The sequence below is a fragment of the Corythoichthys intestinalis genome, chromosome 2, assembly GCF_030265065.1.
Source record: "Corythoichthys intestinalis isolate RoL2023-P3 chromosome 2, ASM3026506v1, whole genome shotgun sequence".
Lineage (NCBI taxonomy): Eukaryota > Metazoa > Chordata > Actinopteri > Syngnathiformes > Syngnathidae > Corythoichthys > Corythoichthys intestinalis.
The window spans coordinates 8,085,440-8,109,419 of NC_080396.1; the positions used below are offsets into that span (position 1 = coordinate 8,085,440).

The 23,980-nt window shown below is 40.0% G+C and overlaps 1 protein-coding gene across 9 annotated transcripts in view; it reads left to right on the plus strand.

Annotated features, from left to right (window-relative positions):
* The window catches only part of LOC130905566 (R3H domain-containing protein 1-like), a 184,190-nt gene that overhangs the window by 144,739 nt on the left and 15,471 nt on the right, over positions 1-23,980 (plus strand). For all 9 annotated transcript variants that reach the window (XR_009061121.1, XM_057819125.1, XM_057819101.1 and 6 more), the window contains 2 exons: positions 9,050-9,138; positions 18,666-18,847. Coding sequence is in view for 8 of the 9 variants with exons in the window: in XM_057819125.1 (XP_057675108.1) it covers positions 9,050-9,138; positions 18,666-18,847 (271 nt within the window). In the remaining variant the exon portion in view is untranslated. The remainder of the gene's footprint in view (positions 1-9,049; positions 9,139-18,665; positions 18,848-23,980) is intronic.

Sequence of the window (23,980 nt, forward strand, 5' to 3'; positions counted from 1 at the left end):
TGTATGTCTGTATCTCATTAAGTATGCATTTTGGGATATTTACGCAAAAAAGATATTAACCAGTAGTAATACTTTATTTGACAGTGGCATCATACCAATTACTTTGAACCAATTGGCGGCAAAGCTTCATTGCTTCAAGAGGCTTAATTTGGCAACAGTCAACCTCTGCTGCCACCTGCTGTCAACACTGTTGTTGTCCAACATGCCTCCTAGCATGCATTGCAGCGCTACAGATGTAAATAACAATCAAAATTCATGTCCTGTGCTAATAATTTCTTCAGTTACTGTTCCAGTTGTTTCATTAATTGCTAGTAATGGTATTTGGTAACACTTTAATTCACAGTGGCGCCATAAGACTGTCATTAGATAATCATAATTATGACATGACACTGTCATGAGCATTTATGAATGCTTATAACTAGGGATGGGAATTGATAGGATTTTTACGATTCCGATTCCATTATCGATATTGCTTAACGATTCGATTCTTTATCGATTCTCGTATCGATTCTAATTTGGGGAAAAAGAAGAACAAACGTTTTGATTGGCATCAAGTTTGTTTAATCAGAACTCACAACCTTACAAACTCACAACGAAATCAAAAGAGGCCCAAAGCCTCAATGTTAACTGTGGCAATAAGTGGCAAATACACAAGAATGTGTAACATTTTACTGAAACATTTATCTAATAGAAATAAAAAATATTGGTATATACTGGCAGATAGGTTGTTGTTCTGCCTTTGGCAATATGTGTTAAAGCAGGGGTCCCCAAACTTTTTCCTGTGAGGGCCACATAACTTTTCCCTTCTCCGATGAGGGGCGGGGGTCAGTTTGTAACAGAAAAAGTGTGACGATTGCAGAAGTGCATAAATGTAAAAAAATTATTGTTTTTCAGAAAGCCACAATCAAATAACCCTTTCTGGATTCTTCACGGAATGAAAGTATATAAAATAAAAATAATAATTAATAATAAAAACACTATTAATTAAATAGATAATAACCAAATAACCCCTTCTGAATTCTTTAAGGAAAAAGGCCAGGAAATAAATAACACGATTGAGAAAAAAGAAAAAAAAAATCTAAATGGCCGGACCAAATGTGGAGGCGGGCCGTATTTGGGCCGCGGGCCGCAGTTTGGGCACCCGAAGAAATGCCGCATCCAAGCAAGTGAGCGAGCGAAGTGAGAGAGGGAAACACTTCTACGAGCCTACGTTCTTTGTTAATGTTAATATCAACAGAGGCAACGCCTGTATGTATCATCTTTTGTGTTGTTGTTGTTGTGTTTCCACTCGCGATCGGACACTTAAATCCAGTTGTGTAGTGGTTTGAACGATGTGCTAATGCTAACGAACGAATGCTAACCATACTGTTATTAACAGCTAATCATCGCTGATTTACGTTGATGCAAACCTGTTTGTTATTGGGGACGAAATTGATTTGTTTCATTTCTATTCTTAGTTTCACTCTTCAAGTGATGGTTGAATAAAGTCAGCAAATTATACCAACGTCTTCTACATCGTCATTTGGGAGTTTAGCTAGCTGTATAGCCAGAACTGAGCCTTAGCCTCTCTGTGAGGACAGCGCAGTCGTATTCCCTCCCGATGCAGTTATCTCCACCTTGCAATGACTGCAAGTCGCTTTGTTGTAATTTTTCCTCGTGAAGTGAAGACACACTTTCGAGCGTTTGAACCTACGTGCTGTCATTGTTATGCTTATGGCTGCAATGCTCGTGCTTACCCGTCGTAACCTTTCATTTTCACACTCTTTCCTGGTGAAGTGTAGTCAAACTTTGGAGCGAGTGGTTCTTGGCGCCATGCTAGTTTGATGCGTCTGGACAACAAGACACGTCACGACGCAATACACGTCTTTAGGAATCGTTAAAGGGATCGTTAAGGCTTTTTCATTGTGATGTCGAGGCCTCGAAACACTCAGAACCGGTTCCGAATTGGAATCGGATTTCGATTCCCATCCCTACTTATAACAGATGTCATTTTGTGTTATCCAGCAAATTATCTCACTTTTGAATGGATGTAAAAGATCCGAGCTGGACATACGTGAATGGAGTTGGAGTGACATAATTTGCCAGATGTCACTTCACGACATAAGCATTCAGTAATGCCCATGATATGTCATAAGTATCGATGACAGTCTTATGACAATGTTATGATGCGGCTTTGTAATAAATTGTTACCTATTAACCCAAAAAAATAATCAAATAAGCCGCACTGGACTATAAGCCACAGAATTCAAAATGAAGGAAGAAAGTAGCGGCTTATAGTCCAAAAATTACGGTAACATTGAAAAAAATTATTTTCAAAAATATTGACAATAAATAAGTTCGATTTTTTTTTAAGGACGACAACACAAAGTTTCCTCTTGAACAGGACACGGAGCTATGTCTTCATCACACACAACCTCACACAGCCTACTCTTCCGCCGTTTGCGCACTGCTGTCAGCCTGTCGCGCTTCTAACTCCTTGACTCATCCGAGGAAAACAACGACAAATACGGCTGATCGTCTTCCTTGAGTAGATGAAATAATGCATTAGCTTGCGCTAAATTTAGTTTTAAATTCATTCTGCACATTCCAAAGTGGCTCGCTCAATCCAACCGGCCGTTACTTGCTTCGTATGCTTCCCTTTTTTTAGTTGGCACCTCGCTTGGCTATTTATTAAAAATGTAGACATTAGGTTTGTCCTTCTTGACATCACAACGGCTCTTGGGATATGTAGTCTTTTGTGCTGCTTTCGGTTTTGAAAAAGGACAAGAAATGATTGAAGTATGGATATAAACACATGGTCCATGCAGCATTTTAATCCTTATTTATGAGTGCAATAAAACTATACAACTCAAATGACATTATCTACTGTTTTACTTGGTCGATTGACTTCAAATAAAAACTGGTGTGGAGTAGAGCAGGGCGGTAAACCGAAAATTTACCGTCACCGAAATTCTTAACGATGACCGACGTAATTTTGACCATGTCGATAAATTCGGTAAATTAATAAAACAAGAAAATATAGTCTTTTCATCCCGCTTTGATTCTGTGTTGTTCGTCTATGTTCATTCCCCTTTAAGAAAGCAGTGATTGTGCTTACGTAGGGAGTCACGTGATCATCAGGAAGCCAATCAAACAAAAGCCCGGTAAGCTAACGCTAGCAGCAAAACGTGATGGAGTGTGGCTTAAGGGAGGTTCACCAAACTTTCAACCGACATTTAGTAGACTCTTGGTGGCATCCAGACGGGCTTTCACCCGCTGTCCTCTTTTGTTCTCACGATTTCCGGAGATGGTGCTTTCAGTGCTTTCTACTGGTAGCGAGGCTAACGCTAGCTAGCGGCTAACGCTACAAATGAACGTTATGGAGTCGGATAGCGGCTCTAACATTGTCGAAACGGCTGAACTTAATGAGTGGATTGGGCACGGACTGCATCTAGCAATTACTATGTGGCGTTATTTTGTATCTGTCTGTGTGTGATTCCTCTGACAGCTTTTGTGATGGTAAAGCATTCAGCATAAAGTACAATCCAACGACAAAACTTATAATGACCGAGAAATGGCCCCAGCTATTTTTATTGTGCGTGCATTTATTAAAAAATGCACTGGGGGGGAAAAACCCTTAAACCATAAAGTAAACACTTGTATTTAATAATTATGTCACAGCAGCCATTAACAATAAGTTGTCTTTTTGAAGTGTACTGTTCAAGCTGCAAGTCATTTGTGTTAAAATTACATGTTTGCACAGGCATATTGATTTTGACAATGTACATTGTTCAAGTCATACACGCTGTTATAAATGTTCATACTTGAATTCTTATTGCTTACAATACATTTTTATAAACTTAATGTTTAGACTGCATGTACAATTGTTAAATACAGTATATCAAATTGAATGCTGGTAAATAAATCAACAAGAAATAGTTCATCTGTATTTCATGTATTGATTCAGATTTTCAAATTATATAACAGCCCGCTTGGGCGAATTTATCGGCATTTATCGTTATCGAGATAAATCTGCTCAATTCATCGTGATACATGTTTAAGGCCATATCGCCCAGCCCTAGTGTGGAGTTCAACATCCGCACTTTCAAATGAGACCAACCGGTGGCACGTGGGTGACGTAATTACAGCGTGACGAAACTTCAAAGACGATATGCGTAAACGCGTCGCTGCCGACACGTTCGGTGTTAACGGGTTAATCTGCTTCGAAGGGAACCATTTTGGGAATTTTTGGATCGAAAATGAGGTTTGCCTCAAAATCAGGATTTTAGCACGACTCTGCGCACGAGGCAAGCACAAATGAGGCGCCTTCGACGGCCACGAGAAAAGGAATAGGGGTTGGAAATCCAGATTTTTAATTCCTTCCAAAATAACCACAAACTATTGTAATGGGTTGCACCAAACGACCTGGCAGGTTAAACCAGCCTCAGAGTGCCCCAATTTTTAAGAAGTCAAAACAATTTTTGAAAGCATTTTTTTTTCTTGATTTAGGTGAAAACTGACAGACTTTTAGATTTTTGAGCTTGATAAGGACAAATGGTAATATTTACTAGAAGTAAGTCGAAGAATCTGACACATTAATCATTTAACTAGCCTTTAAAACTCAAAACAAGATGAAGAAAATTATTCGACGAGATTTAAGAAAAATGATCAGATTGACGTTATACTATAAATTCCCAGTATGAAAGTTGGTATTGGTCAATACAGATTTATTTTGCATTAATCATTTAGCCTATCTAGCCTAATTAGGTTCTTATTGGTGAGAAATGTAGCTTTGACAGTAGCGGTGCAACGGTTCGCGGTTCAAAGCCGAACCATACGGTTCGCCTTTACGGTTCAATACGCCTTTATGAACCGCACCTTTTTGGTTTTGCAATTAATGTATTCCGAACGCTTGCCGAATGAATTGATCGAGCTCTGTGTGGCTGTGCGTGACGTGAAGCACCGCTGTGGAGAAATTCCCGCCCCGCAAGTAAATGTCGGATCGCTGTCAAGCACCTGTGTAATAGAAGCCGAGTAACGCCCTCTCTCGCTTATGAGCGAAGTGAAAGTGAAACAAGAAAGAAAACAAATAGCTATGGTGAGCGGAGGAGTGGAGAGACCGAATTTTGAGGAAGCACCGGCTTCTTTCAAATCTGCGGTGTGGCAACATTTTGGTTTCCCCGTTGGATTACAATGCGGAGGGAGAGAAAATATTGAAGAAAAAAAAAATTGCAAGCATTGCTCAGCGCTTGTTCCCCATGCTAATGGCAACACTTTTATAACATGACTCCGGCACCTCAGCCAGAATCACCCACAGATATTACTTTCTCAGGGTAGGACAACCCCAAAGATGACACCATTGAAAACACACGGCGGGCTTCGTTAATTTATTTGCAACGCTTGACCCGCGTTACATTGTTCCCTCGCGGACATATTTCTCCAACGTAATCCCCGACATTTATGAAATGGCACGCAAAGCCAACGAAGATGATTTCGCTAAAGCACATAGTTTCGCCCTGACCACTGATAGTTGGAAGTTTGACGTCCCATGCTACAGAGTGCTACTAACTAACTGTGACGGTCCACTATAATGCATACCTGTCAAATTGTACGGTCTCGTCATAATTTGTACAAGTGAGCACTCATTTTTAAATGTCTACACCGCACATTACGTTCAAAATCTGCACGTTTTTTGTGCATTACGTTTTTTTTTGTTTTTTTTTTCATCCGTTCGGATTTGGTCACCGTTTCTGCAACGAGACAATGCGTTGGTTGAATGACGCGAGACAAGTCAGAGACTCGGAGAGGGAAGAGTGTTTGTTGAGATGCTGTAGCAAACGCGATGCTAGGCTAGGTGGCTCCAATACTACCTGATTTAGCCGACAACATACAATCTACGCCTAGATATATCATGCATATAGAACTACATGCGAAATGACGGACTCGGTAGCGTTAGTAAACAGCCGCCATTTTAGAGCAGTAAACTTCTCAGAAAGGCTCTGTTGTAGTAAACCTTACGAGCAAACCTAAGCAACTTTTTATCTAAAATACTCCTAAATCGGCAAAATCTTGACTTGAGTCTATCTTTAAAGGATGAAACAGTTTTAAAATTTTCACGTCGAAAGTAGACAGACGGGAACTAATGCAAAAACGGGAGCAATTTTATCAACTTTAACGGTTGATTCACAACATTAAATGACCTCCAAACATAGCAAAGGTTACTATGTTTTTGTTTTGTTTTTTGTTTTTTTATGAAAAAAACAACAACAACAAAACATGAAAGGTATCACCAGTTACTTTGCCAAGTAACTTTTTTACTACTGTGTGTGTAGTTCAGTCGTCAGTCACTACACTAGCCAAAGAGCTAAGAGGCATTTTAACAGTCGAAAATGTTTACATTTTAAGTGTTTATTTTATTTTTAAAAGCAAAATAAGGGCAGTTTAAAAAAAAAACAAAACAAAAGCAAACCGCAAACCGAAACCGAGATCCCAAAACCGAGGTTCAAACCGAACCGTGGGCTAATTGAACCGTTGCACCCCTACTTGACAGCCGTTCAACCAGTCTGTTTGGGCTTATTAATGTCCCATCACCAGCAAAAAGTGTTCATGCAGGTTGTACCGTTGTATCGTCGCTACCAATATTGAGACCAAACCTATGCCCTTGAATGAATGGGTATGTTTTTTACGGTGGCTGAGAGGTGTCAGGCAAACTGCAAAGTCCGAACACTTTGCAAATAGAAAAAAGCACAAACCCCAATTGCAAACACTTTGCAAAAGAAAAAAAGCACGGATGCAAACTGCCACAACACGATCCCCAATTCCTAAAGCGCGATTGCAAATTGCCACAACACGACAGCAAATGGCTCGCAGCACAAATAAAAAAGGCTCCCAAGACAATTGCAAAGAGGATGACCCAGAAGTAAAGAAAAAAAAGACACTTCGCATATTGCTACATGTGCTTTGTGACCATCTCTACGGACCTCCGTAAAGTTGCCCACCCCATCAGACGCAAATTTACCCTATATAAAAATGTTGTCAATCGTTTGTGCTGGAACGGTTTTGTAGATACAGTATTATGGTTTTATTGGGATATTAATTTCGAGTGGTGACTTCCTAGCTTAACTCCCGCGGCTAATGGAGCGTACCAACTATCTCAATAACAAAGGGGTGTCCTAACAACTAGCACAAAAAAATTTTGCACCACTTCGGAACCATTTTGCGGTAAATGAGGGGCTTAGAGGGACGTTATCACTTGAAATTAATATCTCAGGCCCCCACTTTACTGCAAAATGGGCCCAAATTTGTTTGTGCTAGTTGTTAGGACACCCCTTTGTTATTGAGATAGTTGGTATGCTCCATTAGCCGCGGGAGCTAAGCTAGGAAGTCACCACTCGAAATTAATATCCCAATAAAACCATAATACTGTATCTACAAAACCATTGCAGCACAAACGTTTGTCATCATTTTTATACAAATTTGCGTCTGATGGGGGGGGGGCAACTTTACGGAGGTCCGTAGAGATGGTCACGAAGCACATGTAGCAATATAAAAAGTGTCGTGATAATTTTACTTCTGGGTCATCCTCTTTGCAATTGTCTTGCGAGCCTTTTGCATTCGTGCTGTGAGCCATTTGCTGTCGTGTTGTGGCAATTGGGGTTCGTGCTTTTGCCAATTTGCAATCGCGCTTTAGGAATTGGGGATCGTGTTGTGGCAGTTTGCATTTGTGCTTTTTTTCTATTTGCAAAGTGTTTGGACTTTGCAGTTCGCCTGACACCTCTCGGCCACTGTAGTTTTTGGCACATTTTAGTAGAACCGTACGTTTTTGGCAAAAAATAACTTTTGTGCCCCTTAGCGTCCTGAATTTTTTCATGTGTAAGTGATGTGATTTGGACAAAAACTGTAGGACAAGTAGTGTTTTGAATTTTTTTTTTTCTTTTTTTTTTTTTTTTTTCAAAAAACCCTTTTTGGGGGGGTGAACAGTCATTTTTGGGGTGTCAGACAAAAGAGTTCCTGCGTCCAATGAGAAATCTGGTCGTTTTGATGTATGATTGGTGTTGTTTTCAAAAAATGAATATTAAAGATGGTATCTTTTGCATTTACATGGAAGGTTACCATAAATTTTTGCAATTGGTACTTTTATTTAAGATTATTTCAAAGCAAGCAGCCTTTCCTCTGCTTTCCTCACAAACAATATGTTCGTGGTAATACTATCCCTCATTTTTGAAGAGGTTTAAAGTTTTTTTTTTTATTATACATTTAACATGCCTAATGAGTAAATTCCCAATGCACCTTTTGAGTAGAGGTCGTCAGGGTACCATTAGCTCTTAGAGTGCGCCGCGTTTTAGTCTTACTGATGATTGTCGTCTGAAAGACCTCTTCCAATTGCTTTTTGGTCATTCGTCCCCTCGGTTGCGCTCTTGTGGTGTGGTGCGGCGTGCCGGGCTCTCATTATAACAGATTGATAGAACTAGTTCGCAGAAAGCAAAACACGTAATTAGTTTCTCCCTCCGTGGACCCAATCAATCTGGAAATAGGCAATTGTTGTACCTCTGGGACCATTACACATGGCTGTACAGTGTGCGCGGCAAAACCAAAGACATTCTCGGAGAGGTCACGTTGTCATCGTTTCAGGTGTGAAATTAGGCTGTTTTTAGTGAGACAGTCTGCGGGGCGATGATTTATGCCGCAGCGTCGGTAGCTCTCTGGGCTTCTCCCACAAGGGCCGCCTGTCCACCTGCAGTCTGTGTTTCACCAGCTGTACATGAGTCCCCACAGGCAGGCAGCTCGCAGAGCCAAGCGCCTGCTTTGCAGAGAGATTTACGTTCACTTTCAAATTTAATACACCAGCTGTAGTGTTGAGCTCGCATAACTCCTCCATATTGGTTGCCAGGTTGCATCAACACATTTACTACTCTTACTCTGAACTGTCTAGACCAGACGAGATTGACTCCGTGCGAGACATTTTATAATTGATGAAGGCATAGTTAACTGACATCACAAATTCAACATGCCATTAATTTAGACTTACCAATAAATTCCGTTCAAATGATGATGTTAACTTTCTTCACAGTTCCACTGTGAGTTTTCTGCCCTCTCCAATGGTGGAGCAGCTCCAGTTCGCTCAGAACTCATCCTCATGTGTTGCCCAAGCAAACCCAGGTCAGTAGTATGCCGACTATATTATTATTTCTGTAAAACACACTTAAAATTAAAGCGGAAATGTGAACAAAGGTTGGCCAACCATGTTTTTGAATAATATCAATGGCTAAACAATTATAAGCATATTTTCTTTTTTTTTTTTTTTTTAACGCAACCCTTCCAGATTCTTTGTTTAACCCATAGCAACGCCCTTGACAACGAAAATGCTTTTCTTCGACAATCTTCGGAAATTACGTCACCCCGGGAAGTGCGAGGGAAGTCCGACATAGAACAGTATTGTTTGTTGCATTGCTTCTCGGTAAGATGCCACGGCGCTGTATGGCAATGTTTTGTTCTCACTCAAAAGAAAAGTTGTATGAGTGGCCAAAGGATAGCAGGGCACGTAAATGGACATCTTTCGTTCGCACGAAGCGAATGAATTTCACGCCATCATCGAGTAGTGTTCTCTGCTGCAAACACTTGGAAGATGCCTGCTTCCTTAACCGGTCTGCTTATGATCAAGGATTTGCCAAAAAGTAAGTGTGATTTTTGGATAGTTAACTGATGACTTTGTCAAAGCAGAGCTGCCAACTGTTGTGGAATGAACAGTATAAGCTAGCGACGTTAGCCAAAAGTTAACTCGTGGCAATAGTTGTTGTTGCGTTCGCTAGGTTAAGCGTGTTTAAATTGTGCGTCATCTACAATCTTGTCCGAAAGGGTTAATCCACTGTCAATCGGGAAAGGGGTGTGGATGTGCACATAAGCGGGTCGGCGTCGCGGTAATTCACGGTCACGTTGCAGTAAGAGACACACACCGCCGGGGAGTTTGTGCACATTTATTTGCATTTGTATTATGTATTTCCACCTTCATGCTTCAAGCATTGCATTGCATTTGTACGCTTCGGCGTTTCTTTCACGGTGATCGCTCGATAGCCTTCTAGTTTGTGTTTTACGTACGAGAGCCGCTGACAGGTGACAAGTAGCGTGTTGGCATTGAGTCAATCTCGCAGCGAATCAGCGAGCGGCTCAAGTCACGCAGTGAATCATGGGAAATGTTGTCTCGGGACCAGAGGTTGCGCTAGACTTTTTCGTTGTCTATCATTTTGACTGACAGGGTCATAGAAATCCGGTCATAATCCATTTTTACCCGTCACTTAAATTTTTGAAATGACTATATTTTGATGCAGTCACTATATGTATATACACAATAATACTTTATAATCAGGGGTGCACATATTTTTTTTTGCCCAGGTTCTCGGAGGAGGACCTGGAGATGTGACTTGGTCCCCATTGAGCTTGAGAGCCGAGCCGCCTGAGGCGATAAAATTATGACAAGCTTTACTTAGAGCTAATTAACTTTAATTAATTATATTAACAATTAATGCTTGATTAACATCAACTGGCACAACAAAATTGCCATTACTTTGAAGTGAAATGGAAAGAAATAAACACAAAAGCTCCAATTCAAAATAAAGGGCATTATGCGGCTCTCACATGAACTCCAAACCTTTGTAAAAGTGGGATGTCCTCCTCATAAGACCTCATTGAACGTGCATGTTTAGCTTTGTAAAATGCGAGCAAAAACGGGTTTGTCAGTGCATGGCGCTGTTCATTACCTTTATTCCGCCACTTGTCCATAGCACGAGTGGGGTCTTGTCTGACCTCGATAGTTTGCTTAAATGCCACATGCTCTCTGTTTTTTTCATGCTTTTCAAAGTTTGGATGGCTGAAATTCTTTGACCCTACATAAAATGCGCTGCTCTTATCAGCGACATTGGGATTCTCACAGCATATTTTGTACCGCATTTCCGTGCGAGCATCATTTGCTTCTAGCCATGGTACCTCCTTCAGCCACTTTTCAGCAAAAGTCCTTTTTTTCGGTAGCTCCAGTGACGTCTCTGTCGTCTGTCTGTCTTTTGACGGGGGTGGGGGAACACGGAAATAATTACTCAGTGGGCCCTGCCTCTTCGACATTTTGAGAAGGTATTTTCTCGTGTCCGCCGCAAATACAGTGGTCAGCCATCGGTACGCAAAAGCGTATTTAAGCCATTGAGGGCCAGCGCGTTTGTCTACGTCCAGTACGCATGCGCGCATGCGGACCACTTATGTGCACCCCTGTTTATAATATAAAGTAACTAACATTAGTGCAGTCATGGATTACAGTAAGCAGGCCAGTACTGTGTTTCCAGATATATTTTTATTATATTGTCTATATACAGGATATATATATATATATATATATATATATATATATATATATATACTGTATATATATATATATATATCCCCCCCACCCCCAAGTGGGACCTTCCATGATCCTAATACATGTAATAATAATAAAATATTATATAATTCCATTATATATATATATATATATATATATATATATATATTTTTTTTTTTTTTTTTAATTTATTATTATTAAATAAAAATGCATGTTGATACGATGCACATAAAGGCAATTTCCAATTTTTTAAAAAATCGTTAGAAAGTTGTATGGACTTACAATCCGCTAGCTTGTTGTTTCCTGTTGTCGTCCGAAATACACCTGGGTGACGGCGCGTCAAGTGTTCGTTCATAGCGACGTGCTACCGTGGTATGCGAGCTCAGCTTAGCAAAAAGAGTACACACGGTGGTAGCACCCTCCATATTTTCCTTGAAATAATTTCAGCCTCTGGCTAGTCTAGTCCGCTTTTTTGGCTTTATGCCGCTTTCACGGTGTTACCAAAATATGCCCTTTTTGTTAATTGGCGGCGTTTTCAACTGCTCGCCGCAGTGAGGAGTGAACCGGCGATTCACTTGATTCGTTGTCATCCTTCACTGCATCAGTCCCTCTTTTTTCACCTCTTTTATCAACACCATCGTCGTTTTGGGGCTTTTTGAAGAAACTTCGGACACTCAGTTGCCTTGACATTTTTCCGAGTAAGGCCAACGACGTCATGCATCAAGACAGACAATAGCTAATTAATATGCTCACTTGCCACCCTGTGGTCTGGGGTGTTAATTGCAACCTGTCAAAATGACAGATGGACTTGTTTTTTCCGTCACCGTTGTAAAAAAACGGTCAACGACGGAAAATATTCGGTTCACGCGACCCCTGCTCGGGACAACACTGAAGTGATGCTTTGTAATCTGTTCGCTTGTGAGAAAAAACTACATTTCCCCACGCCATCAGACGCCACTTCCTGCCGAGAGCCCCAAGCTGTGTTAGCTCCATGTGTTAATAAAGAAACATAGTTGTCAGCACGTCGTGTGTTCGATACATTTGTAAACAAAAAGCTCATAACAAGACACTATGCACCGTTTGAGACGCTGGAGTAGTAGGAGGCGAGGAGGAGATCAGCGAGAAGCAAAACTTCGCGGTCGAATGTGGTGGCAGTCCGCTATTATTGTTGCCACAATAAAGTGGAGAAAGCCATCAACGACTCATCTCCTTCTTTTCCCCCAATGTTTTTATATTTTTATTTTATATGCACGAGAGCTGCCGGATCTGCCAAAATGAACATGAAGTCTGATTATTATTTTTTTAACAATGTCATCAGATAGACAAAAACATAAAATTATGTGCAAATGCCTGCATCTTCAAATCATGAAAATAATAACAGCCTATATCTTACCAATCTAATCTTGATGGGTCTTGTATCCATTCCATGTCAGGTAGTCTAGGCACAATGTTTGCACCCTGATTAGCGTCTGGCTAAGACATGTTAGTTCCAACATAAAATTCCAACCTCCTCTTCTTCCTCCAACTCTTCAAAAACTTGGATCTCCTCCCGTGCGCTCAATCTATCACTTATATCTCTGTTTGAATCATTGTTTGAAGGGCTTTGTATGGCGGCCGTATGTATGGAGCGCTGCCATCGCTGTTCTCGGTGTGACGTATCAATTCCGGGTTCGACCCCTTTCAGGCTCGAACTTCGGAAACGCGATTATTTTGTCAAATATACAACATATAAATTATTTTTTTTCATGCTTTATTTGTTGGACAATGTCGAGTTTAATTGCGACCCTATTTGGCATGTTATGAAATTACTTCACATTTCTGCTTTAAGGCTGCAATGATCAACATTTTCCTTGCCTATCACCAGTGTGGGCACGTTACTTTTAAAAAGTAATTAGTTATAGTTACTCACTACTTCTTCCAAAAAGTAACTGAGTTAGTAACTGAATTACTCTATAGTAAAAGTAACTAGTTACTTTAGTTACTAGTTAAAGTAAGTATTTCCGTTACTTTAAAAAGAAGAATTTGAAATTTTCTGAGCAGTATTCGAGTCAGTTGAATAGAGAAGAACAGACAGGTATTTGTGTTATAGAACCTTGTAATATTTATTGCACCTCACCAGCAATAGATTTATCCTACACTTGAAGTGCAACACAAATAATCAGTAAACAATATGATAAAATAACAATCAGCAGTAAACAATATAAAGAGAGTTTAATCAATTAAATCTAACTCTCACAACCTGAGACAACTGGTCAAGTAGACATAGCCTACTGTACTTCAAGTATTTTGACTTGAAATAGTGTTTATATCTCCACGTCGTAAAGGACAAATTTTCCTCTGAATGCTCAGCCATCATATCCCTCTGCATTTGTTTTGCGTGTGTGTTTTTGCCGCACACGCTGTTCCGGTTTTTGTGTGAAAACACCAGCTTTGATTGGCTTACCATGACACATGACTCTAACCCTCAGCCAATCACAATCACTTCCATCGCATCTATCCAGGTGGTGCACTCAGGTAGTCTAGTTTCCCGACAATTCACGTCACCTTCAAAGCGTCTGCCGTCCTCAAGATGGAAGCAGCACTCTGCTGGCTGACAGTGAGGGATGGGAACGAGGCTAGCATTCAGGTGTAGCAAAAACAGAAACGTTAGCAAGCTTTGGAAAGTATTGTCTAATTGAATGAGCAGGGACAAACAGCCTGGAGTCATAAGAAGTACGTGCTGTAACATTCTGATACAGAATTATCCGAGGCACCCTAAAGTGCACATGGCGCCAATAGTGTTTTGCTCACATGATGCGGGAGTGAGTTAGAGACACGGCCTGCCGAGAGCCGTACGTTTGTGTTAATGTTGAAGTTATATCTGCTATTAAAGAGACAGAGTGCCAGCACGTCCTGTGTGGTTTAGCTTTGCTAAGAAAAAGCACAAAACAAAACACGTGCGCTATTCTCGAACCTGAACGCACCCCAAGTCTTGGATGACAAATAAACAGAGCAGAGTAGACAATTTATTCAAAGAAGTAACGCACCGCTTTTGACCGTCAGTAACGGTAACGGCGTTGTAACGGCGGAAAAAATAATTAGTTCGATTACCGTTACTGAAAAAATAACGCGGTTATGTAATGGCGTTATTTATAACGACGTTATTCCCAACACTGTTTATCACAGATCATATTTTTTTCAAGGCTGTCAAACGGTTAAAATTTTTAATCGAGTTAATTACAGCTTAAAATTAATTAATCGAAATTAATCGCATATCAAACCATCTATGAAATATGCCATATTTTTCTGTAAATTGTTGGAATGGAAAGATAAGACACAAGATGGGTATATACATTCAACATGCGGTACATAAGTACTGTATTTGTTTATTATAACAATAAATGATGGCATTAATATTATTAACATTCTTTTAAAGCGATCCATGGATAGAACGACTTGTTGTTCTTAAAAGATAAATGTTAGTACAAGTTATAGAAATTTTATATTAAAACCCCTCTTAATGTTTTCGTTTTAATAAAATTTGTTACATTTTCAATCAAAAAATAAACTAGTAGCCCACCATTGTTGATGTCAATAATTACACAATGCTCATATGGTCGCACCCAAGCGCCAGCAGAGGGCGACAAAACTCCCCCAAAAATGTTCATTAATCAAGTTAAAATATTTGACACATTTAATGCTCATGCCCCACTCAAACAGATTAAAATGACAGCACAGTGTCATGTCCACGTGTTACTTGTGTTTTTTGGTGTTTTGTTGCCCTCTGCTGGCACTTGGGTGAGACTGATTTTATGGGTTTCAGCAGCATGGGCATTGTGTAATTATTGACATCAACAATGGCGAGCTACTAGTTGTTTTTTTTAATTGAAATTTTTACAAAGTAAAACAAAAGCATGTAGAGGGTTTTTAATATAAAATTTCCATAACTTGTAGTCTTTCTATCCATGGATTGCTTTAACAGAATGTTATTAATGTTAATGCCATCTTGTTGATTTATTGTTATGATGAACAAATACAGTATTTATGTACAGTATGTTGAATGTATATATCCGTCTTATATGGCATATTTTATAGATGGTTTGAATTGCGATTAATTACGATTAATTAATTTTTAAGCTGTGATTAACTAGATTTAAAAAATTAATCGTTTGACAGCCCTACTTTCAAGATGACATACCTATGTGTTGGATTTTATCAAGTAAATTTCCCCCAAAAATACGACTTATACTCCGATGCGACTTACATGTTTATTTTTTCCTCTTTGTTGGGCTTTTTATGGCTGGTGCGACTTATATTCAGGTGCTACTTGTAGTCTGAAAAATACGGTAATAAATATTATACCTTCGTTTTATGGCTGGGTTGAAACAAAAGCGGTTGCGCAATGTCTGTAAACGGGGGTTTTCAGGGTAAAACAGACAAACTAAAAATAGTTCGGTGGCTTAATGCGCCATGAATCTGCTGTGGCAGCATATAGACATATTGTTCTATCAAGCAAAACAGTTCTTTTGGCTTAAAATACAAAAGTTTCTTTTAAAGAGGAGTGCAAGAGCAGAAACTGCTTTTTCAGTCTTGTCTGTGTTTTTACGCCATATATTGGTGATGAGTCCGATGATGGTTGTGACATCAGCGTCTTTGTAAATGTTGACAGAGCTGTAATGTGATATGAGCTGGTGTGTGGAGATTGCGCGAAAAAAACCTTCATGTGAATCCATGTCATTCTCTTAAACAAATTGCCATGGAATTCTCAACTGCCAGTCACAAGATTCAATTGAAACATCACAGTGCCTTGCAAAAGTATTCAGCCCCCTTGAATCTTGCAACCTTTCGCCACATTTCAGGCTTCAAACATAAAGATATGAAATTTAATTTTTTTGTCAAGAATCAAAAACAAGTGGGACACAATCGTGAAGTGGAACAACATTTATTGGATAATTTAAACTTTTTTAACAAATAAAAAACTGAAAAGTGGGGCGTGCAATATTATTCGGCCCCCTTGCGTTAATACTTTGTAGCGCCACCTTTTGCTCCAATTACAGCTGCAAGTCGCTTGTGGTATTTTTCTATCAGTTTTGCACATCGAGAGACTGACATTCTTGCCCATTCTTCCTTGCAAAACAGCTCGAGCTCAGTGAGGTTGGATGGAGAGTGTTTGTGAACAGCAGTCTTCACCTCTTTCCACAGATTCTCGATTGGATTCAGGTCTGGACTTTGACTTGGCCATTCTAACACCTGGATACGTTTATTTTTGAACCATTCCATTGTAGATTTGGCGTTATGTTTTGGATCATTGTCCTGTTGGAAGATAAATCTCCGTCCCAGTCTCAGGTGTTGTGCAGATACCAACAGGTTTTCTTCCAGAATGTTCCTGTATTAGGCTGCATCCATCTTCCCGTCAATTTTAACCATCTTCCTTGTCCCTGCTGAAGAAAAGCAGGCCCAAACCATGATGCTGCCACCACCATGTTCGACAGTGGGGATGGTGTGTTCAGGGTGATGAGCTGTGTTGCTTTTACGCCAAACATATCGTTTTGCATTGTGGCCAAAAAGTTCAATTTTGGTTTCATCTGACCAGAGCACCTTCTTCCACATGTTTGCTGTGTCTCCCAGGTGGCTTGTGGCAAACTTTAAACAAGACTTTTTATGGATATCTTTGAGAAATGGCTTTCTTCTTGCCACTCTTCCATAAAGGCCAGATTTGTGCAGTGTACGACTGATTGTTGTCCTATGGACAGACTCTCCCACCTCAGCTGTAGATCTCTGCAGTTCATCCAGAGTGATCATGGGCCTCTTGGCTGCATCTCTGATCAGTTTTCTCCTTGTTTGAGAAGAAAGTTTGGAAGGACGGCCGGGTCTTGGTAGATTTGCAGTGGTCTGATGCTCCTTTCATTTCAATATGATGGCTTGCACAGTGCTCCTTGAGATGTTTAAAGCTTGGGAAATCTTTTTGTATCCAAATCCGGCTTTAAACTTCTCCACAACAGTATCTCGGACCTGCCTGGTGTGTTCCTTGGTTTTCATAATGCTCTCTGCACTTTAAACAGAACCCTGAGACTATCACAGAGCAGGTGCATTTATACGGAGACTTGATTACACAACGGTGGATTCTATTTATCATCATTGGTCATTTAGGACAACATTGGATCATTCAGAGATCCTCACTGAGCTTCTGGAGTGAGTTTGCTGCACTGAAAGTAAAGGGGCCGAATAATATTGTACACCCCACTTTTCAGTTTTTTATTTGTTAAAAAAGTTTAAATTATCCAATAAATGTTGTTCCACTTCACGATTGTGTCCCACTTGTTGTTGATTCTTGACAAAAAAATTAAATTTCATATCTTTATTTTTGAAGCGTGAAATGTGGCGAAAGGTTGCAAGATTCAAGGGGGCCGAATACTTTTGCAAGGCACTGTATGTGAAAAATGAGGAAGCGCTGTTGATCAGGAGTCTCTCTGAATGAGTCGTGCTGTAAAATAAAGGCACAAAAGCCCCCTGTAAATCTGACACCCGACGTTATATCGATGATGCCGCCATAAAATTAACAGCTTATTTATTTATCGCGTCCTGTTTGTCGTAAAATTTCACTTCGCAAAGGCGTACATCTGAATATAAATGCGCATAATGTCGGTTAAATATACCGGTATTAGCATATTGCCATCATTTCAGTCAGTCAGTAATGAGGTCAATTGAAGGTTACCTAGCAGCCTCGCCGCAAGCGTTGCTAGTAAACTCTTTTAATTGGCTTGTTCAGGCATGGGGATTCCATTCGTTTGAATTCAGCTGTCCTTTTTAGTGTTATTAGTGGATTCATTTTAATATGGAATTTTCACCTGTAAGTCTAATTTTTGATGTCGGAAGAGCTTCCCTTCTTTTAATCGTTCTCCTCCATCCAGTCCCATCAGTCAAATTTACGCAGCACAAACTAATTAGGTAATTGGATCTTCCGTATCATCACAGAAGATTTAGCAGGGAGAGAACGGCTCGATTATAGCCCCTATGGATGTGCCTTTATAATCGAAGCACTTAAAATCTAATTGCCGAGCAGCTAATAGTGCTAATAGTGCTGTTTTCACAGATGGGGTGTGTAGGTGAACAAAACTGCTGGAAAAGAGCTTTTTGGCAAACACGCATTCCCGCAAACAAATACGCTCGGTCTGAAAGCATTAATGAGCCTGTGTGATGGGCTAAAAATGGTAAACATTGTGCTGAAAATCTTTTTACCAGCCGCACAGATTGAAATCGCATCAGGACTCCTTCAGCGATTAGCATTTCTTTCCGAGCGCAACCGTGGACCGACCGCCTGTTTTTCCCTTTTAATCTTGTGTAGGATTGTTGCCTGCGGCCCCCGGCAACGGTATGGTGATGCTACAAATGTCAGCTCCCCCCTGCCAGCAGCCCCAGGCGTCCTCCCCCTGCCAACAGAAGCAACCTAGCCACAAACACCTGCACCCCGAGCACCCGCGCACCCGCAGACCGACTGATCACCCGCCGCTTCCTGACAACATGCAGGTACAAACGCTGCGTGAGTGCATCCATCAGTAGCAGGAAAGAGCACAACCTTGTTTAAAAAAAAAAAAAAAAAAAAAGCCATTTGGTTCTGATGAGAGGTAAAATTAATGATGGCTCAATGAACCAGACTTTTCCTTATGTTTTTAAACTACCGAACAACAAAAAAGGTGTGCTTGAGCCAACAGTTTTCAATGATGATTGTAGCATGAAAACAAGGGAGCTCACTTTCTGTTTCATTTTTTCCCTGTACAAACGGCTCTTGAAAGATAGAAAGAATAAAGGACAGAAAAAGGAAGTAGAAAAGGGAAAGCGAAAAAGAGCCCATACACCCCCATACACGGTCCCAAGCGTTTGCTTTGGACAGATGAGACCATGATTGAGCTTTTTGGCAACAAACACTCTAAGTGGGTCTGGTGTGCCACGAAAGATGCGCATGCTGAAAAGCACCTCATACCCACTGTGAAGTATGGGGGTGGGTCAGTGATGCTGTGGGGCTGTTTCGCTTCCAAAGGCCCTGGGAACCTTGTTAGGGTGCATGGCATCATGAATGTTTTAAAATACCAGGACATTTTAAATCAAAATCTGTTGCCCTCTGCCTAAAAGCTGAAGATGGGTCATCACTGGGTCTTTCAGCAAGACAATGACCCTAAACATATGGCCAAATCTACACAGAAATGGTTCACCAGACACAAAATCAAGCTCCTCCCATGGTCATCTCAGTCCCCAGACCTTGTTTTGTTGGCAAAAGGCGGTTGTACAAAGTATTAACACCAGTGGTGCTAATAATTGTGACACACATTATTTGATGTCAAATAATTTTTTCTTTATGTGGGATTTTTTTTCCCCACTGAATGAATGCACTTGTATTGAAGGTTGGATTTTTCTCTTTTTTTTCCATTAAGGTCCCATATTATTTGAATTAAAAAAAATGTATTAGAAGCTAAAAAATTAGGGCTGTCAAACGATTAAAATTTTTAATCGAGTTAATTACAGCTTAAAAATTAATTAATCGTAATTAATCACAATTAATCGCAATTCAAACCATCTATAAAATATGCCATATTTTTCTGTAAATTATTGTTGGAATGGAAAGATAAGACTGATATATTAATTCAAAATACTGTACATAAGTACTGTATTTGTTTATTATAACAATAAATCAACAAGATGGCATTAACATTCTGTTAAAGCGATCCATGGATAGAAAGACTTGTAGTTCTTAAAAGAAAAATATTCGTACAAGTTATAGAAATTTTATATTAAAACCCCTCTTAATGTTTTCGTTTTGATAAAATTTGTAAAATTTTCAATCAAAAAATAAACTAGTAGCCCGCCATTGTTGATGTCAATAATTACTTACACAATGCTCATGGGTGCTGAAGCCTATAAAATCAGTCGCACCCAAGCGCCAGCAGAGGGCGGCAAAACTCCATAAAACACAATTAACAAGTGAGCGTTTCACTGTACCATCATTTGAATCCGTCTGAGCGGGACATCTGCGTTAATTGCGTCAGATATTTTAACGTGATTAATTTAAAAAATTAATTAAAGCCCGTTAACGCGATTATTTTGACAGCCCTATAAAAACACATCTTTTTCAGGGGTGCCACTAATTATGGAGGGCACTGTATATGAAAATGAACATCTCAATTACTCCTTGATGTCTGCGATTTCTGCATCGCGACCCTTGTTGTATTACCATGTTTCACCCATAAATCTTTTTACTTCAAATGTAATAATTATGAGTGTTAAACATGTTACTGTCCCACCAAATTATTAATAAAGCAGAAAAATGCTTGGCTGTATTAAATGCTTCATTGAGTGAGTCCACTCAAATCTGCTCAAGCTGCTCACTTACACACAATGAGTTGCCACAGCAGCTGTTTAACAAGTTAAATGATGATTGACGTATGCGGCACTTTGAAGTTCGCTTCTCTGGCAAGCTCAAAGATTACCGTAATTTCCCGAATATAAGGCGCACCCGTGTATAATGCGCACCCTAAATTTACCTCTAAAATCTAGGGGACATTATTGTACCCGTTTATAACGCGCACCCTAATTTTAGCACCAATAAATAGAAGAATACAAGAAAACAGCTCGTGTACAGATACAGAAATGTCATTTTACTGAATGGTGAAACACAGCACAAGCATAGCATATTGGTAGTTCAAAACATTATCAAAACTGACAATATTTACGGTAATAATATGATTTGACAACTTCTCCAATTTACCAGAATCTAGGAGAAAACAAAACAGAAGTGACTTTTCTTTTAAAGGCTGCTGTATAACTTGCTCGTTTCATCATGATGAATAAATGTTTCTTCCATGGATTGATACGTTAAAATGAAAGTGAGAACGGAAGTCGGAAATCCGAGAGAGCTCATCGCTGTCCACACAACAGTAGCAATAGGAACTATTGTTATTTGGGTTTGAGTTTCCCGAGGGACATATATAGTTGACGGACACACACAGGAAGTCTGTGTTGTTACGTTTGTTATGGTCCAAGTTGCGGAGCTGCAATAAACGTTGACTCAAATGAGTTCAAGAAACTAAATTCTGTGCTTTATGAAGAATGAAAAAAGCAGAATTTAACACAGACGAAATCATTCGGCCGATTAGAGTGAAGTATTACCGAAACAAAATGGTGACGTCAAGTACCGTAATGGTCGGCAACGGATCGCCGCCTATGTTTCTTCAACACAACTTGGCCGTGTCAATAAAAAAAAATCGGTTTAAATATATATATATAATATACATATATTTCTGTCTCCATCCATGTACCCATTTATAATGCGCACCATGATTTTACAAGTTGATTTAGGGGGAAAAAAGTGCGCGTTATATTCGGGAAATTACAGTAAACGTCTGCCAATCAGCGTTGACTTTAATAAGCAGCTCCTGACCAACAAAGATCGGTCATGACTTCCTCTTTCTTCGCAGTAAGACGAAAAGCGGGAAACAAACATCGTAATTATCAACATACCAAGCTGGAAATGGCTAAATTAAACTGAAAACATAACGAAATTAGATTGCTACTAGATCGTAGAGGCGAGGAAGAGAGTCCATAGTCCATCTTTGGAAATGTGTGGTTTATTTTGTTGCCGATGTTGGGGTCCACTACTGCGTAAACAAGGTTTTACCACAAAGCAAAAAACAATTGAGGGATCCGTTCAAGGGTTTATTAAATGCAAACAAATATACACACGATCGCGGAAAAGGGTGAATAACACAATGGGTCCGTGACAGTAGGTCAACGGGGATCAATAATTCTAACCTAAGCGTTAGGCAGGGAGTCGCTAAGACAACAAAACAAATAGAAGCCAGTGGGCTTCTTCCGTCCCCTGGCGACTTTCGGGCTGGCTCTCCAGCAGTTAGAAGCCAGTGGGCTTCTTCCTTCCCCGGCAGCGTTCGGGCTGGCTCTACAACAGTGAGAAGCCACCGTATCAAATACCAGCACAACATAGGAGATTTCAAAACAAGGGCGGCAGAGGTATCGAATAGCGCCCAGCAGGTTCATATCTCAACACCCTACTCTTGGATCGCCTGGGCTTAAATACAGTCTTGATGAGCTTGAATTGGATGCAGATACGACGTCGGGAACGCTTCCTCTGGAACAAAACACAATTTGACCAACACTGTGACAGCCGATGCCGACCAAAAATGACGTAATATCCGGGTTATAAAATTGCGCCAGCAGCCTTCCCCACAAAGAGAGCGCCAGTGGGCAACACAGGATAAGTCTGTGAAAGTGTCCAACCCCCGTCATTCTCTGGACATCTCTACATGCGTGAAAGCAATGACGCGAGTAAACCCCGTGTCACCTTACACGGGAATTTACCGGGATATGTTTGTGAAAAGGGCTTTAGAGAAGTATAAGGCGGAAAACACTCAGCTGACTTGAAGTTCCGCTCTGAGACCCCAATTTGACCAAATTTCAAAATTGACCTATATGCAAGTGTGATACATCGTTGGAAATCTTAAAATCTCTATTTTGTGGGGGAAGAAAAATGTTTAACTGGAGGGCATTTAAAAAAAAATATTTAAACAGCAAAGCCCTAAGTGGAGGCGAGAGCAGAATTAAAGACGCCATAATTTTAACAAGATATTATCGCGTACTTACCTTGTTTCGATCCAAAAACTCCATGTAGCATGTATCAAGTGTCAAGACACAGATGTGAATGGCCACCGCTGGATTTTGGGGGGATTTTATGGGTGAAACATGGTAATATAACAAGGGTCATGATGCAGAAATCGCAGCCATCAAGGAGTGGTCGAGACATTCTTTTTCATATATTTACCCTTTTAACTTTTTAAAAAAAAAATTTTTTTTTTTTTGTTTTTTTGGATTGATTATTTATCATCTAACATATTAGGGAAAATGCGACAGTAACAAAAAATACAATTAAGCGATAGTTATGAGTAGAGGCGTGCGAAATTTCCGATAAGTGGCGCCACCAGGGCGTGGCCAAGGGTGGCCATGGCCACCCCTATAAATTGGTTGGCCACCCCACTGGCCACCCCGCTTGTCAGTATATCGTTAGATTGTTGTAGCATCAGTTATCCATTTCATCCCAAATGAATGCATTTATTTTGTTTTGTTAAATGTAGGGCTGTCAAATTTATTGTGTTAACGGGCGGTAATTAAATTTTTTAAATTAATCACGTGAAAATATTTATCGCAATTAACGCATTCGCAGTACGACTCATTCATGCATTGCCGCAAACAGCCTACAATCGTGCTGTTTTACTTATATACAGAGATAAGAGGCAGAGTGGAGTAGATTCAAGCATTCATTGGGGGCGTGCTTTTAATTGGCAAAAGCTTTGTCATCTCTCCCACAGCAACTGTAATTATTGTGGAAAGCGACGTGGGGAAGAATGACAGGAGTTGATCTTTTTCTTAACACCCTGTAGTGTACCCAACGCAGAGAAGATATAGCATTTGAAGCCACCACACACAGTCATGGTTGCACCACTTCCCATCATGCATTTGGGCAGAACAGTTAAGTCGCTACAGTATCATTTACTGAAAGCTCAAAAAATACACTAGATGGCAATATTTAGTCACAATATACAAACTCACATTTATCCTTTAAGAATTACAAGCCTTTCTATCCGTGGATCCCTTTCA